Raw genomic sequence first — 19,385 nt, 5'->3', positions numbered from 1 at the left:
TGATGTTACAGAAGAACGCTGATGATGACATGGATAGGCCTGGTAATTAACAAAAAGCATTGAACTGAATTGGGGAGAAAGGAGCTTCATGTTACAAATGGAATTGAATTAGGAAGAATGGAGATTCTGAAGAGGGGAAACTAAGGCTTAAATACAGTAAGCGGATGCAGATGAAATCATGCTGCTGTACTAATAGAAATATGAAAAGGCTTGCTTAAAGTAGACTAACTTGGAGAGATGCACCAAACGAGAATTTAGGCTGCAAGAGTCTAAAACATGAAAAAAGATTATGTAATGTCCTTTTTTCAATATAAGACACTTGAAAAATTAACTGTTTCTGTTTCCAACAATACTTCCCAAAGCTGAATTTGAGGAAAGAAGGAAGTTTCGACGGTCTTTCAGTATATACGAAAAGGGTGTCACTTACTTTCTTAAAAGAAGGCAGCCAACATCCTTGACAGTGAAACAATATGTTGGTGAAAAATGAGATGTCACTTAGATAAACACAAATCTTTTGAGTTTCGTTACTCACTAGTGGAAAGGGAAGTGCATCGGATTTTCTTAGCTACATTTTACTGAAGGCCTTACACAACCCCTGTGACCTTTACGTAATGGAACTTCTGCAGTATTCGCTAAGGCAACACCAGCATGCACTTAGTCACAAAGATAAGTATATTTCAAAGAATTCGGGACAACAATTTACCTTGTGATCCCCAACGTAGGCTGCCCAGTGAATTGTGCTCCAGTTTTGTCCCCGCGGAGCTAACACACTTCCAAGTAGCTCGTTTATTATCTGCAACAATTTGGATGCGACAGTAATTATTAATCGTCAAAGTCAGGTCGAGGCAATGAAAAAGACAATGTCATAGTAAAATACTTTGTTATTCAGTTTGTATTGGAATGTTGAATAAGTAAAGAAATCTCATAAATTAATATACATCCCCTGTTCCTCGTGTGACATGTGAGGCGCATTTTTCTCTGCAAATATTGAAAAATTTTGTTCTTTGAATGCGCAGTTGGATCAGCTCAAGCCAATACTGTTGGTCACATCTTTCCTGCAACGCCCAGTGATAAAAGAAAAGTCTTTTTTTTGTTAGAAAGAAAATGATTTTTAAAATATAATTTCACATATGCATTCGATAGATTCCACATTAGTCTAGAGCGATATGGGATTCAGAAACATGTATTGACAGGGCCGTAGAACAAACTATAACTTTTATTCGGCACATAATATTTGTCCAACTTAACCGGTCTCGTATACCGCCTTGATCAGTCCTTCCCTATAACACGATGCAGCACCGCTACTCAGTCGTTCCTGGAGTACTGGTAACTATTCGTGTTTGTCTGTCACTAATAACACATATCACTAAACCGGATATCGCATTAGACTAATTTGGGACCGTTATATCGATTTGATATGAGACATTCTGCTTAAAAAATTATTTTCTTTGAAACTGTAAACAAACCGACACGTTACATTGAGTCTGGACGTCACATGTAACTTGCTGACCATAGAGCAGTATTTCTTTGGACTGATAATTATTTCTACTGGTGATCGAGGAAGGTGTACTGAACAACATTAACCCTAGCATTACCAACGGGGGGGCCTCGTAGGCCCACTGACTCAGTTTTTCTATGTTGTATCCACATCCTTTGATACATGAACTTGAAATCAAAGGTAATTGTTCGTTATTGAATGTACTATTGAGTCATTACAGAATTTCGGAATAAAAATGTAATTAAAATTCATTTACTTGATTTAATTCTCTGTGGGCCTTAGAAGCCCACCCGTTGGTAATAGCAAGGAAAGATTTACGAGGTTGAGTCTCTCGTTTCAAATTCTTACCATGAAACGAATTTTGGCATTATTGCCTTCAGACATATTATTATGAAGCGGACCATTGTTATTTTCAGTGTTTCTGCTGCTGTTGAACCAGCAACATGAGTAGACATCGTTTACGTGATAGTTCCATTGAAAGAGTGCTAGAAGAAGTTTTGAACGAATCATATTTAGAGGAAAGTGAAGTGGATGATGATGTGGAAGAAATTAGAACTGATTCATCGTCTGAGAATGAAGATGAGGTTGAAGCCAATCCACCAGATGATAATGATACGGAATGTGATAAATTCATTGCAAAAAGTGGACGAGAGTATATTTCGAAGCCATCTCGACAATATCGGCGTTCTGTACAAAATATAGTGCGAGAAAGAATGGGGCTAGGACAAAAAGGAAGAATTGCGTCTCCGAAAGAGGCTATAGAGCTCTTTTTTACACCTCAAATTATGAATCTAATAAAACTACACTCAAATGAAGAGGCTTCTCGACTAGGTATTCAGCACACAGATGAAGATGAGTTATTTTGTTATATAGGACTCTTGCTAATCATGGGTTCAAATCATGACAATAAGATACCTGTCCAAGATTTATGGTCTTTGCTTCAGGGCCGACAAGTGTACTATGGATCAATGAGTCGGACCCGATTTTTCGAATTGACTAAAATATTGAGGTTTGATGATAAGAACACAAGAGAAATTCGTCGCCAGACTGACAAGTTTGCTCCAATGAGGGAAATTTTTGAAAGCTTCAATTCTTCACTTCCATTGTATTTCATTCCTGGTCTACATACAACAGTGGATGAGATGTTGTCTTTGTTCCGTGGTCGCTGTCCATTCAAGGTGTTTCTAAAAGAAAAACCTGGAAATACGGCATTCTAATTCGAATGCTGTCTGATTCTGAGACTAGATATGTGATCAGCATGGACATCTATACAGGCAAGTCAGGAAATACACAGCATTCAAATGGACCGATGGAAATTGTAAAGAGACTAATAAAACCTATTGAAAAATCAGGCCGTAATGTTACCACAGATCGGTACTATACTTCAGTGGAGCTTGCTGAGACTCTATGGAATGATTTTCACCTCACACTTATTGGCACCCTACAGTCTAACAGACGACACATACCTGAAGAGCTGAAGACTACAACTGGCCGCAGTTTACACTCTTCCATCTTTGCTTATACTGACCCTCAGACACAGAGGCCACCAGTTACTCTTGCATCAACGCTAGTCCGCGAGAAGCCAAAACGACTGCTGTTGATGCTTTCAACTTATCACTCAGAAGGGGTGTTGAATGAAGACTCAAAAAAGACTAACATAAATCTTTTTTTAATTCTACAAAGGGAGGCGTGGACACCATAGACCAGATGGCAAGACACTACAGCACAAAGAGAGGAACAAGAAGATGGCCTTTGTCCCTCTTCTACACACTCATTGACATAGCAGCAATAAATGCATATTCACTCTTCCTCCTCAACTTTCCGAATTGGAAAAAGAATTTGCTAAACTGCAGAAGAGTTTTTATCACTAACTTAGGTCTCGAACTAATAAGATCTCAAGTAGATAAACGGGCACAAAATTTGTATGGACTTCAGAAGCCAGTAATAATGGCAATGGAAAGCATCACACAACGGAAGCTCAGCTGCTCTGTAGAACCATCATCCTCAACAGCAGAACCAGGAACACGTGGACGGTGCCACCTATGCTGCCAAGAAGCTGCATCTAAAAAGATCAAGTACAACAAGCTGGGAAAGTCAACTGTTACCTGCTCTCAGTGCCACAAACACGTTTGTGGGAAACACTGCAGGAAGACAGTGTTGTGTGAAAAATGCGTTGCAGAATGAGACAGTAAATTTTGTTTGCTTCATGTAGTGTATCGAATTAAAAAAGTCGTTTTTATAAGAAAACACTATTTTGAAACATTATTCCAAAAAATATATAAACTGAATCTCGTGATTTGTTCATTTTATTCCTATTATAATAACATCTTTTATTATCCAGTATACAAAAACAATGTCTAAGCATTTTGAATTGTTATTAGAGGTATCAGAAGTAAATAAACTTGATTTATGATAAAATAAATTGTGGTATTCTTTATGGGCCTTTGAGGCCCCCCCGTTGGTATTACATGTAACAAAAAATACGTTGGTAATGCTAGGGTTAAATCAGTATTTACTTCATTTGCAGGCTAATATTTACAGCTAATAGGCATAGTATACTTTTAAGTTGGGTGCTACATGCGACAAAAGTAAGCCATTAATGTTTATTCTCCCAGGGCAGCAGGAAAGGGGGTGAAGAGTGGACACTTGGCTTCAAAAAAAGCTGTTCTATACTGACAGCCGAAATTCACTTGCAAGTGCAGTTACGACCACGCAGTAAACATCTGGTCGTAAAATTTGTGACATGCTTGTGGGAAGATGGTTTGATGCAGAGAAGAACAACGAATACACTGATGTGTGTACGTATTAAGGTCCACGTATAAAAATATCTGCACACAGACACACACACACACGGGCTTTTATTTCTGTTGCTGTCCTTGGCGATCTCGTTTTACACTGGAGTGGCTGTGCGGTAGTAGCTGTTGTGGTTGGCGAGATATAAATGTCTGAAGTAGTCGCCATCATATCGTGCTTGTCAGAATGTGTCTGCTGTGTCTTTCACATCGATGTATCTTCGAAGGGAAAAAGTTCGAGATCTATAATGTTTTTGAGGTTTTACGAAATTTCACTAATGTTAACGAATGTTTCCAGTTTTGAAGACTAATCTCGAATAAACCACCATGACAAACGTGGCAACGTTGCTGTTTGAATTTAAAATAATTGTGTCCTTATCAGAACGGCCCAAGATCCCTTCAGTGCTGGTGCATACCAAGTTCACACTCCAAAGAGATGCCACGAATAATGAGGAGAAAGGGCTAGGGGTACTGCATTAGTAGTAGTGTGTGGAAAAGTTGAGGATCTGGGTCTGACACGAGGCGTGCTCGGCTAGTCAATGCAGTTACGATCACCGCTGTATCCGGATGGTGCAGTGGTCAGAGCATTTGCCTAGAAAGCGGAAGACGCGGGTTCGAATCCCGGAATGGCAAACATTTTCAATTTTCCCTATTGATTTAAATCAATTTCCACAGGCAGCTAGTGTCTTTAATTCCCTTGTGTCTTGGTTCATAGCAGCTATTCCTTCAGACAACCGAAAGAACAGGTACTGAAGTTTGAGAACAGTAGCGTCACAATTTCTTCAGATGGTTAGGTTATCCTGATAGATTGTGCAGCCCACTTGCCATCAGTGTAATGTAGGCGCAGTGACTGCGCTTGCTGAAAGCTCAGTTTATTGCATGGGTGGTAAAACTTATCAGAGGATTTGATTAACAAATGGTTTGGGGTCCAATATGAAGTTGGAAGTAGGTGGTGATTTCAATTCTTATACCCTATAACAGCAATAGGTTATATTTGGCGATTCTAAAGTCGGTCAATATTATTGCAAGTTAACCTACCTGAGGGCAGGGTATCGGTTGAAAAGCAAACACTCGTTATCTCACACACAAACTGAGATGGAACGGAGTACTATTCTAATCCGTGTAGAATGGGACAAATGCATTTGTAATCATGAGGATGGATATGGCGTCGATTACAGGGGCAGTGCTAACCTTCGTTTCTTTATCTTTTTTGTCAGGAATTTCACATCTTGAGCTGTGGACGTGGATGGTGTGCCATGTGGGGTGGGGAGTGCAGGGCAGTTCGGGACCGCCACAGGGGCCATCTCCTTGGCACATCGGCACTGGTGTCCTTTCGCTAAATGGACGGCAGGACGGATGAGGGCGAACAGATTTGTGCGGGAGGCTGGACAGGCACCGGGCCACAGACCGCACGGGCCTAGAACAATACAGCAGGATGGAATGGTGGCTATAAAAATTCAACCTTCAATGTTTCTCACAGTACAGAACATCCGCAGGTTGACGAGAAAATCAGCCGGTAGTGTGAGGAAATTCAGAGAAACGCTGTTCTGGGCATGCAGAAGCGCAGGCTCCAGTCGTAGAAAATAACTTTAGACAGCGTACCAATAAACGGCACAAATTGTCACTTTATTGTGTGGCTGGTGGCCCTAGAAGCCAACACCGAGTGTTTCTTTTTATCTCCATTCTGACTAGCTTGATGCGGACCACCACAATTTTATCTCCCGTGCCAATCTCTTCATCTTAGAGAACCACCTCTAACCTACGCCCTCAATTATTTACTGGATGTATTCCAGTCTCTACCGTCCTATACAGTTTTTACCCTCTGCAGCTCCCTCTAGTACCACTGAAGTTACTCCCTGATATCGTAACAGATGCCCTACGTGTGCTACCATCCTGTGGCTCTTTCTTGTCAGTGGTTTCCATACATTCTTTTCCCTGCCGATTCTCTGAAGAATCTCCTCAGTGTTTAACAGCCAACCTACTCTAAAACATTCTGCTGTAGCACCACATTCCTTTATGTTCCCTGTTTCAGTTTTCCCACAGTCCATATTTCACTACCATACACTGCTATGCGTCAGACGTATATTCTCAGAAATTATTAATCAGTTTTAGGCTTACGTGTGACACTAGTAGACTTCTCTTGACCAGTAAATCCCTTTTTGAATCCATATTCTGTACTCTTTAGACTGTTCGCTACATTCCACAGAGACTGTAATTTTTCTTCGCCCTCTCTGACGACAGCAATGTCATCGGCGAATCCTGTCATTGATATCCTTTCACCCCGAATTTTAATCCTCATCTTGAATGTTTCATTTATTTCCGCCATTGCGTCTTCGATGTGTAGATTGAAAAGTAGGAGTGAAAGACTAAATCCCTGACTCACATCCTTTTTAATTCAAGCACTTCATTCTTCGTCATTCAGTCTTTCTTGGTTCTTCTGCATTGTGTGTATTATCTACCTTCGTCTACAACTTATCCCCAATTTTCACAGAATTTCGAACATCTTGCACCATTCTACATTATCGAAAGGTTTTTCCCGGACGACAGTTCCTACGGACGTGTATTGATTTTTCTTCAGCATTTCTGCCAGTATCAACCACAATGTCAGAACTGCCTCTGTGGTACCTTAACCTTTCCTAAAGCCAGACTGATCGTCATCTAACATATCCTCAGTTTCCATTTCCAGTCTTCTGTATATAATTCTTGTCAGCAATCACGGATGCATGAACTGTTAAGCCGACAGTGCAATAATTCTCAGACTTGTCGGCTCTTGCTATCTTCGAGACCGTCCAGATGATATTTTTAAGCAAAGTCAGATGGTATATCACAAGTTTCAAACATTCTGCTGCGCGGTCTCGGGCAGCAGAATGTTTGAATTAATTAAGTGAATGAGTGCCTGCAGCTATGACAATTGACTGTGAGCAATTATTAACAAGGGCTAAACGGCGATGACATTCAAAAATACCACTCTAAGATTAGTATTATGATTTCCCCATCCTCAGTTAGATTGTTACATTGCCCAAACTTTAACTCGAACATTTTGAAGACGTAGGATCATTCCACAGAAATTATCAGATCAGTGAGACAAATTCAGTGAGGTACCGCACAGCAAAAATTCAGAAGTTTATAACGAGCTGCGTAAATCAGTGTTTATAATATATATGTAGTAAAGTAAATAGCATGCAAATGCACATAGGCACGATAAAAAGCGAGGTGTCAGGAAACAGCTGATGAGTCATTTCTCAAACGTGTAGCGTTCCGCAGCCACGATCTGTGCCTCTCTTGTAAAGTCCTACTCCATCATTGGCCGTTATTGAGCTGCGGGCATTCCAAAGTCACGTCGACGGCGCTGTGGCCACGGCTGAGCGGCTCTTTGGGGGGCGCCGCGGACTGGCACGCCACAGCGTGGGCGCGCCGCCGGGAAGAACCGAGAGAGGCCAGCTGCCAAAGGTCTGAGAAGAGCGATGGAGTCACCCGAATGAGAAATATCAAGAAGGAACCTGGGGACGTCGCCAGAGAAGTGGGCCATATCTATTTCGTTGCGCACTTGTGCATACGTGGCATTTAGAAGAGTGGATTGGCCGAACGGATGGCGTATGCAAAATCGGGCGCTGTTTGATTTAGGGCTGTCTGTCCGTCCTGTCCCTCCAAGCATCATCGGAGACAACGACCTAGCTTGTGCGTGTCTGTGATCATACAGCCCTAGTCTCACTTTCCATGACGAATAGTGGCTAGCTCTCTCCCATATTAAATAGTACTGTGTTGGATTGGAGAGATCGGAGTGATTTCTAACTGCAGTTTTTCTTGCCATTACTAGGTTACTGTCTAACCACTGTTTGTTCAGCAGATTGCTTATGAGATCAGGTCACCCCTGCGCAAGATATATTTCTCAGTTAGTGCAGGAGAGCAGTAGTATTCGACACACTACAAGGTCTGTAAATGCTATCTCAGCGTGTGAGCACACGTAGTGGCAACGTACCCACAGTAGATTTGTTTTATAGTCGGACTGCCTTGATCGGGTTCCTTTTCACTCCCAAGATCGTTATTTTTCCTTAATGTGTTCAAGAGGACCCACTCAAAATATAAATTTTAAGTTAGATGAGGAGTATTAAAATTTCTACTCCAGTTGTGGTACAGTGGCGTATCTGGTCAGACGATCTGCTGGCTGAAGTTGCTTCTGTGGATAGACTGTGTATTCATTTTCTGAAATAGTTCCAACTAAGAGTAATTACCATCAACGTTGAGCTCAACACTACAGTATTTGCACAGTTGAGTAACTGAAGTTTAATTGCGTTTCAAATTACTAGAGCGAGGGGTAGGTGCCTAATACTACAGCTCTACTGCACTGACGAATAAGTATATCTTGTGCAGGGGTAGGGTAATGTGAATTCATAACTAATCTGCATAACAAACAGTAACTGTATTTTTGCTGGCTGCTGCTGGGCAATCTTCATCATTTAAGAACTCGTGGAACTAGTCAACTAATTTGCTGCTTTTACCTTTTTAAGATTGTTATGAGATGCCAAGGTTTATTACTACTTTTTCTTTTCTTTAGTAGTGAAGTTTGATAGTGACTCTCCTCATTGTTGAACTGTTAATGACATTACATTTTATAAGTTTAAACTGTTCTGCTAATTTAAACTGTGCACATAAATTTGCTGAATAGTTATTGCTAAACTGAATTCGTGAATCTGTTGAATAAAAATTTTAAGGGTAACATATTCACAGGTCGACCCACTCCTATCACTTCCCCTATCGGCATAGTAGTCGGGCGTGGTTATGTGTTTGGCGAGCTGTGGGTGGTAAATAGGATAGTTTAATATCTTTGTGTTTCAGTGTTTTATAGTTTTGTTGTGGGTTCATTACTATGGCAAATACTACTCTGTTTACTGTACTGGGTTAGTATGACCTCATGACAGGTGACCAGAGTGGTGGATTTGCACAGGCCCGAGTTAAAGTGTCCACTAGAAATCAGTAGCCTGGATACAGTGGGAAGTGCAGCTGCAGCGTGTCTGCGTCTTCGCGAGCTGCTCGACTGTCCAGTGGCCAAGCCGGGCATGCAGCTAAAACAGGTGATTGAGGCTATCGCTAATGTGCACTCTGCTTTGTCTGAGGTAGGTTCAGTGTTAGGTGTATTAGAAGTGAGAGATCCCTCACATTTTCAAGTTGACTGAGATCTATGGCAAGAATCTGCACAGTTTCAAGGCTGTAGAACAGTTTCACAAGTCTTTTACCCCATGACAGAGGCCAGTGAAATGTTATTTTAATAAGATCGAACCAAGGCATTTTTACATAACATTACCGTACGTTTCGATAGTGAAAGGGATTATGGTTGTAAGGTACAAAATAGAGACAAAATGGTATTTGGACAACTGCAGTGTATATTATTTATCAAACTGCTTAACCCTTAGTAAGATGCCATGATAAAGTGGGGTTCTATCAGTTCAAAGTAGCAAGGATATTAACATAAATTGAAGTCCTTTTAGATTTACAGGATATGGGAGGGATGCTGGGATTGAAGGATTTTCAGTTTTGTTAATTATTGGTTTCTGGCCACTTAGAAATGCTACAATTGGAAGCAATGGAGAGTGCACCATGAGCTAATAGGTAAATTATATTACGTTGGTGTGCAGCTTTGTGACCTATCAGAAGTTAACGTTAATAGAATGATAAGGGGTGCTAGATGTATGTTCTCCCCTCTTCTGAAGAACAGGTTGTTAATAAGTTCATAGAAAGTGTGTGGCCTGAGGACAGGATGCGACAAGGAATTTTGTACAGTTGGAACAACTCTACGCAGGTTCAGGCTGTTAGGGAGGCTAACAGGAACGGTTTCGGTGAAACTAACATAGGACTGCAATGGAAGAAGTGTAAACAGTGTGTAGTTGGGGCATATAAGAGGTAGGAAGTGATGGATGACGTATGTGACAGCCTCGGGCATTTGGGCAGCACCGCGGCTAGTCTGAAGCTATAATGGGGTATCTGTGGCACCTGCAACTCGAGTTCCTTTTCAATGCACGTAAATTAACGGAGGACTTGAAGTGCTGGATACGGGCAGATACAGGACGTTGATTAGTAAGGAATTATATAACACACATAAAGACATCCGTAAGTCTGGATCCGTATCAGGGGAGAAGGAAGTGTGCAAGGGGCCAAATTTACGTGAAATGCTTTTATTGGAAGAGTTTGGGGTAAGGTTACTCATTAACAAATTTACATTGCCCTTTCAGGTCAAGGTGGTGGAAGGATTATCGGTACCAATGGTTCTGAGGGCGGATTTTGCTTACCGCGTGGGGCGTGGCTGGAAGATTTTATTTCATTTTGAACGACATTCAGTTTCGAATTTTGTAGCTTGCTGTACAAGTTGGTGAGCACATTATAGTCAACAGTAGTGAAACTAGTCCGTGGTCCGTCTTCGAATTGAGCCATTTTAGCCATGAACAACGTTAGCAGTCGGAGCAGTTATGTTGGAAATAATGCGTGGTGGCAAGTATAAAGCAGAATCGAGTGATAACATTCCCGTGAAACATCCCTCCATACCGGCTGCCTCTCTGTGCCTGGATCAATTAAAGATGACAGTGGATGAAATGTTCAGAGACGGTGTGATCAGACCATGAAAGTGGCTGTACTCGTCTCCCATTTTCTTAGTCCCGGAACCAGGGGTCAGGGCTACGCCACTGGTTGATATCGCACCTTCATAACAAAATAGTATGGAAATCCATTCCCGCCTCGGATTTGCACTCTTGCTCTTCGTGGTTCCAGAAAACTAATTTGTTTACATGATTTGACCTTAACAAGGAATAATAATTTCAGCTGTCATTAGCGGAAGAATCTAAGCCAGTCACTGCCTTTGCGACCGACTGGATTCTATAAAACTAAAATCGGTTTTCGTTCGGCGTCTCAAATGGGTCAGCGGTGTCATCGCACATTTTGGATAATTTTTTCTCTCATTAGAAGTTTAGAGGCATGTACATTGACTTGGATGCTTTACTCCTTTTAAACAGGATTTTCAAGAACAACTAGAAAATGTCAGATAAGTACTTAAGCGTTGGCAAAAGGTCAGATTTACGGTCAGACATTTACGCAGCCAGAGAGTTTCTTTCTCAGCCATACCCTATCCTCTGGAGGTATCAGACTTGATCAAACTAACTCTAACAGAAGCAGTTCACACCTGCCCTTCAAATGGTTCCAAAGGCTCCGAGCACTATGGGACTTAACAGATGAGATCATCAGTCCCCTACAACTTAGAACTACTTAAACCTAACTAAACTAAGGACTTCACACACATCCAAGCCCGAGGCAAGTTTCGAACCTGCGACCGTAGCGCCTGTCCCCCGTCTAAAATGTAAGAGAGGTCCCAAGTTTTGTAGACATGATGAATTCATTCCATAAATTCGTCCCCAATTATGCACAATTAACTACTCCCCTTCAGGAGTTAGAGCGAAAATGAAAAAGTATTTGAGTGGGGTCTCTCCCAGAAGGCGTCTTTTGGACGGCTAAAGGCAGCGCCGTTACTGGTGAAGTCAGATTTTGAAAGAGAATTCATTGTTCAGGGGGACTGAGCGACATCGGGAGTGGCCCCCGTTTTGTTACACAAATTTCCTGGTGAGAAGTGGCCAATGGAGCACGCCTCTCGGAATATTTCAACAAGTTAAGTAATCACTCTTTCAACTGGAGGCTTTGACCCTTTTATTTTCTTTGGAGAAATTTAAAACAGGTATAGATCACAGGAAGTTTCAGTTAGAGACTGCAGATCAAGCTCTCAGCTGGGTGCTCTCACGGCCGAGGCGGGTGCTGAGGATACCCGCTTTTCAGTTTCGCCCTTTGAGCGCCAGTGGTCTGTCTAAAGCCACCCTCTTATAGTACCAGTGTCCGCCCCAGTAGCTGAGTGGTCAGCGTGACGGATTGCCGTCCTCTGGGCCCGGGTTCGATTCCCGGCTGGGTCGGAGATTTTCTCCGCTCAGGGACTGGGTGTTGTGTTGTGTTCATCATCATTTCATCCCCATCCGGCGTGCAGGTCGCCCAATGTGGCGCCGAATGTAATAAGACCTGCGCTATGGCGGCCGGACCTGCCCCGCGAGGGGCCTCCCGGCCAATGACGCCAAACGCTCATCATCATCATAGTACCAGTGCCATTGGCATGATTCATTGCGTTGTAGAAGATACTTATAGCGTTCAAAGCGACAGTCAGAACGGAAATTGTGACACTTTATTGTAGGAGATCTGACTGGCGGTGTATCTTTATAGTGGGCTTATTGAACAGATCATTTGCAATGAAGGTAAATGTATCCAGGTTACTGTATCGTAAATTTATGTTTGCACTATTGTCTTTACGGGTATTATTGAAATGAGACCACCTCGACAGTATGCAGTTGTCATAAAAAATACATTAAATTTAGGTCCATTTTCGCTTGTTTATGTAAAACTGTAATTTGTTCTAAGCATTATGACTTCATGAAAGTTTGAAGATGCGGGATTTTGTCTGGGAAGAATGCGAATTTAGTTTCAGATATAACACATGAAATAATGGGTGCTTCAAAGCTCTGTCCCCAAGTAGTTCCAAAGAAAAACCACATCCATAAAACTACACTCCTGGAAATGGAAAAAAGAACACATTGACACCGGTGTGTCAGACCCACCATACTTGCTCCGGACACTGCGAGAGGGCTGTACAAGCAATGATCACACGCACGGCACAGCGGACACACCAGGAACCGCGGTGTTGGCCGTCGAATGGCGCTAGCTGCGCAGCATTTGTGCACCGCCGCCGTCAGTGTCAGCCAGTTTGCCGTGGCATACGGAGCTCCATCGCAGTCTTTAACACTGGTAGCATGCCGCGACAGCGTGGACGTGAACCGTATGTGCAGTTGACGGACTTTGAGCGAGGGCGTATAGTGGGCATGCGGGAGGCCGGGTGGACGTACCGCCGAATTGCTCAACACGTGGGGCGTGAGGTCTCCACAGTACATCGATGTTGTCGCCAGTGGTCGGCGGAAGGTGCACGTGCCCGTCGACCTGGGACCGGACCGCAGCGACGCACGGATGCACGCCAAGACCGTAGGATCCTACGCAGTGCCGTAGGGGACCGCACCGCCACTTCCCAGCGAATTAGGGACACTGTTGCTCCTGGGGTATCGGCGAGGACCATTCGCAACCGTCTCCATGAAGCTGGGCTACGGTCCCGCACACCGTTAGGCCGTCTTCCGCTCACGCCCCAACATCGTGCAGCCCGCCTCCAGTGGTGTCGCGACAGGCATGAATGGAGGGACGAATGGAGACGTGTCGTCTTCAGCGATGAGAGTCGCTTCTGCCTTGGTGCCAATGATGGTCATATGCGTGTTTGGCGCCGTGCAGGTGAGCGCGACAATCAGGACTGCATACGACCGAGGCACACAGGGCCAACACCCGGCATCATGGTGTGGGGAGCGATCTCCCACACTGGCCGTACACCACTGGTGATCGTCGAGGGGACACTGAATAGTGCACAGTACATCCAAACCGTCATCGAACCCATCGTTCTACCATTCCTAGACCGGCAAGGGAACTTGCTGTTCCAACAGGACAATGCACGTCCGCATGTATCCCGTGCCACCCAACGTGCTCTAGAAGGTGTAAGTCAACTACCCTGGCCAGCAAGATCTCCGGATCTGTCCCCCATTGAGCATGTTTGGGACTGGATGAAGCGTCGTCTCACGCGGTCTGCACGTCCAGCACGAACGCTCGTCCAACTGAGGCGCCAGGTGGAAATGGCATGGCAAGCCGTTCCACAGGACTACATCCAGCATCTCTACGATAGTCTCCATGGGAGAATAGCAGCCTGCATTGCTGCGAAAGGTGGATATACACTGTACTAGTGCCGACATTGTGCATGCTCTGTTGCCTGTGTCTATGTGCCTGTGGTTCTGTCAGTGTGATCATGTGATGTATCTGACCCCAGGAATGTGTCAATAAAGTTTCCCCTTCCTGGGACAATGAATTCACGGTGTTCTTATTTCAATTTCCAAGAGTGTATTTATTGTTTACATTTTCTAATTTCTTCATGTATTTGTTGCTTACTACGATAATAAAGGTTAATCATGGGAATAATTTAAAAATTATATATTTCTTTATCTTCTCCAATGAACCATGGACCTTGCCGTTGGTGGGAAGGCTTGCGTGCCTCAGCGATACAGATGGCCGTACCGTAGGTGCAACCACCACGGAGGGGTATCTGTTGAGAGGCCAGACAAACATGTGGTTCCTGAAGAGGGGAAACAGCCTTCTCAGTAGTTGCAGGGGCAACAGTCTGGATGATTGACTGACCTGGCCTTGTAACATTAACCAAAACGGCCTTGCTGTGCTGGTACTGCGAACGGCTGAAAGCAAGGGGAAACTACAGCCGTAATTTTTCCCGAGGACGTGCAGCTTTTCTGTATGATTAAATGATGATGGCGTCCTCTTGGGTAAAATATTCCGGAGGTAAAATAGTCCCCCATTCGGATCTCCGGGCGGGGACTACTCAAGAGGACGTCGTTACCAGGAGAAAGAAAACTGGCATTCTACGGATCGGAGCGTGGAATGTCAGATCCCTTAATCGGGCAGGTAGGTTAGAAAATTTAAAAAGGGAAATGGATAGGTTAAAGTTAGATATAGTGGGAATTAGTGAAGTTTGGTGGCAGGAGGAACAAGACTTTTGGTCAGGTGATTACAGGGTTATAAATACAAAATCAAATAGGGGTAATGCAGGAGTAGGTTTAATAATGAATAAAAAAATAGAAGTGCGGGTTAGCTACTACAGCACAGTGAACGCATTATTGTGGCCAAGATACACACAAAGCCCATGCCTACTACAGTAGTACAAGTTTATATGCCAACTAGCTCTGCAGATGATGAAGAAATTGATGAACTGTATGACGAGATAAAAGAAATTATTCAGGTAGTGAAGGAAGACGAAAATTTAATAGTCATGGGTGACTGGAATTCGTCAGTAGGAAAAGGGGAGAAGGAAACATAGTAGGTGAATATGATTGGGGGGAAGAAATGAAAGAGGAAGTCGCCTTGTAGAATTTTGTACAGAGCATAACTTAATCATAGCTAACACTTGGTTCAAGAATCATGAAAGAAGGTTGTATACCTGGAAGAATCCTGGAGATACTAAAAGGTATCAGATAGATTATATAATGGTAAGACAGAGATTTAGGAACCAGGTTTTAAATTGTAAGACATTTCCAGGGGCAGATGTGGATTCTGACCACAATCTATTGGTTATGAACTGCAGATTGAAACTGAAGAAACTGCAAAAAGGTGGGAATTTAAGCAGATGGGACCTGGATAAACTGAAAGAACCAGAGGTTGTAGAGAGTTTCAGGGAGAGCATAAGGGAACAACTGACAGGAATGGGGTAAAGAAATACAGTAGAAGAAGAATGGGCAGCTCTGGGGGATGAAGTAGTGAAGGCAGCAGACGATCAAGTAGGTAAAAAGACGATGGCTAATAGAAATCCTTGTGTAACAGAAGAAATATTGAATTTAATTGATGAAAGGAGAAAATATAAAAATGCAGTAAATGAAGCAGGCAAAAAGGAATACAAACGTCTCAAAAATGAGATCGACAGGAAGTGCAAAATGGCTAAGTAGGGTTGGATAGAGGACAAATGTAAGGATGTAGAGGCTTGTCACACTAGGGGTAAGATAAATACTGCCTACAGGAAAATTAAAGAGACCTTTGGAGAGAAGAGAACCACTTGTATGAATATCAAGAGCTCAGATGGCAACCCAGTTCTAAGCAAAGAAGGGAAGGGAGAAAGGTGGAAGGAGTATATAGAGGGTTTATACAAGGGCGATGTACTTGAGGACAATATTATGGAAATGGAAGAGGATGTAGATGAAGATGAAATGGGAAATAAGATACTGCGTGAAGATGACCTCCAAGATGACCTCATTAGCAACGGAACATTCCAAGGTGTAAATAAAATATACTGATGAAACTTAGTAGCGGTTTAAAACTAACACAATATTTATTTTTTCGTGTTCGCCTAATTTCACATTTAAGGGATACAACGCACACCACATGGTAACTTGACATGATATATAAAAAAATGTGTTCCTATTAAAGTTGAAATGTAATTACCGTTCTTGAAAACTGTATAAACAACTTTTTTAAACGTGAAATTTTTCAAAATACCCCACCACCATTAATTAATTTTGAAAAATGAAACTTTTTGCTACAACATAAATTAATGGAGCTTTTACGCCACATCTCTCCTGATGTAATAAAGCTAGTTTTTAAACAACCATTTTTAGAAAATAAGCTGTACACAACATGCTGTCAGAGAATTTTCAACATACCTAATTATAATATCTAAACATTCAATATCATTCTAATTATTTATTTCACTTATTTTTATTAAATGTTTTGAATTGTTATTGTGCATTTTAAATTCGTGTTCTTTTTCATTTTTTTAGTTTCCCATGTCACATTATTAAGTATATTTCTTTAACTGAATAATCTGAAAACAAATGCTGAAAATTTAATTTTTTACACCATGAACATAAAATATACGAAACGTCTTCACATAATTCACACTATAGAAAACAAAATTTAAAACAAAGTTCAGCGTTATTTTCAAATTGTGGTGGGCATTAAGAGATAAAAGACGATAGACATTGTCACATACATAAGTACACACTACAGCTCTGGTTCCAGCTTATTAAAATTAGAATCAATCTCACTTTCATAAATATTTGTCTGCGAAATACAAACTCTATAAATACATCAGTTCTTTGGGTCCCTCAACAACAGGTTAACCAGAGTGATGAACGTCACATTTTCAGCAAGCCCCTTAAAGCGAGGTAACAGTTGACTGAATGAGTTTCTGGGTGCCTTTATTTAGAACCAGAAAATTCTTGTCAAATATTTGATCCCTTGCTATCAAGGAAATGGACGCTCTCCTCGCGTTATGAAGCTGAGCAAGCCTCTCGTGACTAATTTTTTAGGTTTTTCCATGCTCTTTCCATGTTTAGGGAGTGGCGCAGTTTCAGCTCTCTCTAGTCATACATCATTTAAGGCCCACAGATTGGAGAGAGATGAATAAGGCTTGAAGGCTAACATAAGGGTTGCTGGTGTTTTCTTGTGTGCATCATGAATAGTGGCATAACTTAACCAATACAAAGACATGTTCCACTTTATGGTGGTGAGACTCGAAGTCGAGACACAAGTTTCAATCTTGGTCCGTCGCACAGTTTTAATCTGCCAGGAAGCACTTCCATCAACAGTGCCCGAAACAAGTCGCTCGCCACTGGCCACAGCGCCATCGGAGCGGTTTTTGAATAGCTACGGCACAGTAAGGTCTCCCCCACATTTATATTTAAAGATTGGGGGTCAATTTTGGCTGAAGAACTCAAGCACCCCTTTACGTAACATGTAGAACACCTTGGAGTTCAGCATATACACATCGCCGTTCTCTGCACCAAGCACACGGTAGCCCCTTCACATCTGTGCTGGCCATACCAGAACCAATAATTCACCTACTCAAACATTCTGTGTCACCCAACACCAACGGTCGGAGACTAACAACAAACAGAACAAGGAATTACACTATGTGATCAAAAGTGTCCGGACACCCCCAAAAACACGCGTTTTTCATATTAGGTGAATTGTGTTGCCATCTACTGCTAGGTACTCCATATCTGCGACCTCAGTAGTCATTAGACATGATGAGAGAGCTGAATGGTGCGAGCCGCGGACCTGGTCACGTGACTGGGAGTCACTTGTGTCATACGTGTGTACGCGAGATTTCCACACTCCTAAGCATACCTAGGTCCACTGTTTCGGGTGTGATAGTGAAGTGGAAACGTGAAGGGACACGTACAGCACAAAAGCGTACAGGCCGACCTCGTATGTTGACTGACAGACCGCCGACAGTTGTAGAAATGGTTCAAATGGCTCTGAGCACTATGGGACTTAACATCTATGGTCATCAGTCCCCTAGAACTACTTAAACCTAACTAACCTAAGGACATCACACAACACCCAGTCATCACGAGGCAGAGAACAGTTGTAGAGGGTCGTAATGTGTAATAGGCAGACGTCCACCTAAACAAGAACACAGGAATTTGCGTCAGGATCCACTACAAGTTCTATGACAGTTAGGCGGGAGATGAGAAAACTTGGATTTCATGGTCCAGCGGCTGCTCATAAGCCACACATCACGCCGGTAAAAGCCAAACGACGCCTCGCTTCGTGTAAGGAGCGTAAATATTGGACGATTGAACATTGGAAAAACGTTGTGTGGAGTAACGAATCACGGTACACAATATGGCGATCCGATGGCAGAGTGTGGGTATGGCTCAAGTGGCTCTAAGTACTATGGAACATCTGGTCATCAGTCCTCTAGACTTAGAACTACTTAAAGCTAACTAACCTATCACACACATACATGCCAGAGGTAGGATTCGAACCTGCGACCTAGCAGCAGCGCGTTTCCGGATTGAGGAGCCTAGAACCGCTCGGCCACAGTGGCTGGCGTGTGCAGGGTGAATGAACCGCGAACATCATCTGCCAGCGTGTGTAGTGCCTACAGTACAATTCGGAGGTGGTGGTGTCATGGTGTGGTCGTGTTTTTCATGGAGGGGGCTTGCACCCCTTGTTGTTTTGCGTGGCACTATCACAACAGGCCTACATTTATGTTTTAAGCACGTCCGAGCTTCACACAGTAGAAAAGAGCAATTCAGGGATGGCGATTACATCTTTCAAAACGATCGAGCGCCAGTTTATAATGCACAACCTGTGGTGGAGTGGTTACACGATAATAACATCCCTGTATGGACTAGCCTGCACAGTGTCCAGACCTGAATCCTATAAAACACCTTTGGGATGTTTTAGAACGCCGATTTCATGCCAGTCCTCACCGACCGACATCGATACCTTTCCTCAATGCTGCACTCTGTGAAGAATGGGCTGCCATTCCCCACGAGACCTTCCAGCACCTGAGTGAACGTATACTTGCGACAGCATAAGCTGTCATCAAGGCTAACGGTGGGCCAACACCATATTGGATTCCAGCATTACCGATGGGGTGTGCCACGAACTTGTGATTCATTTTCAGCCTGGTGTCCGGA

General features: G+C 42.9%; 1 protein-coding gene across 2 annotated transcripts in view; it reads right to left on the bottom strand.

The window, feature by feature from the left end:
* LOC126253205 (uncharacterized) overlaps positions 1–19,385 on the bottom strand; it is a 599,715-nt gene that overhangs the window by 190,354 nt on the left and 389,976 nt on the right. For both annotated transcript variants that reach the window (XM_049954381.1, XM_049954382.1), the window contains exon 15: positions 704–793. In XM_049954381.1, coding sequence (XP_049810338.1) covers positions 704–793 — 90 coding nt within the window. The remainder of the gene's footprint in view (positions 1–703; positions 794–19,385) is intronic.

The sequence above is a fragment of the Schistocerca nitens genome, chromosome 4 (assembly GCF_023898315.1).
Source record: "Schistocerca nitens isolate TAMUIC-IGC-003100 chromosome 4, iqSchNite1.1, whole genome shotgun sequence".
Classification (NCBI taxonomy): Eukaryota; Metazoa; Arthropoda; class Insecta; order Orthoptera; family Acrididae; genus Schistocerca; species Schistocerca nitens.
This window is presented reverse-complemented; position numbering and strand designations above follow the sequence as displayed.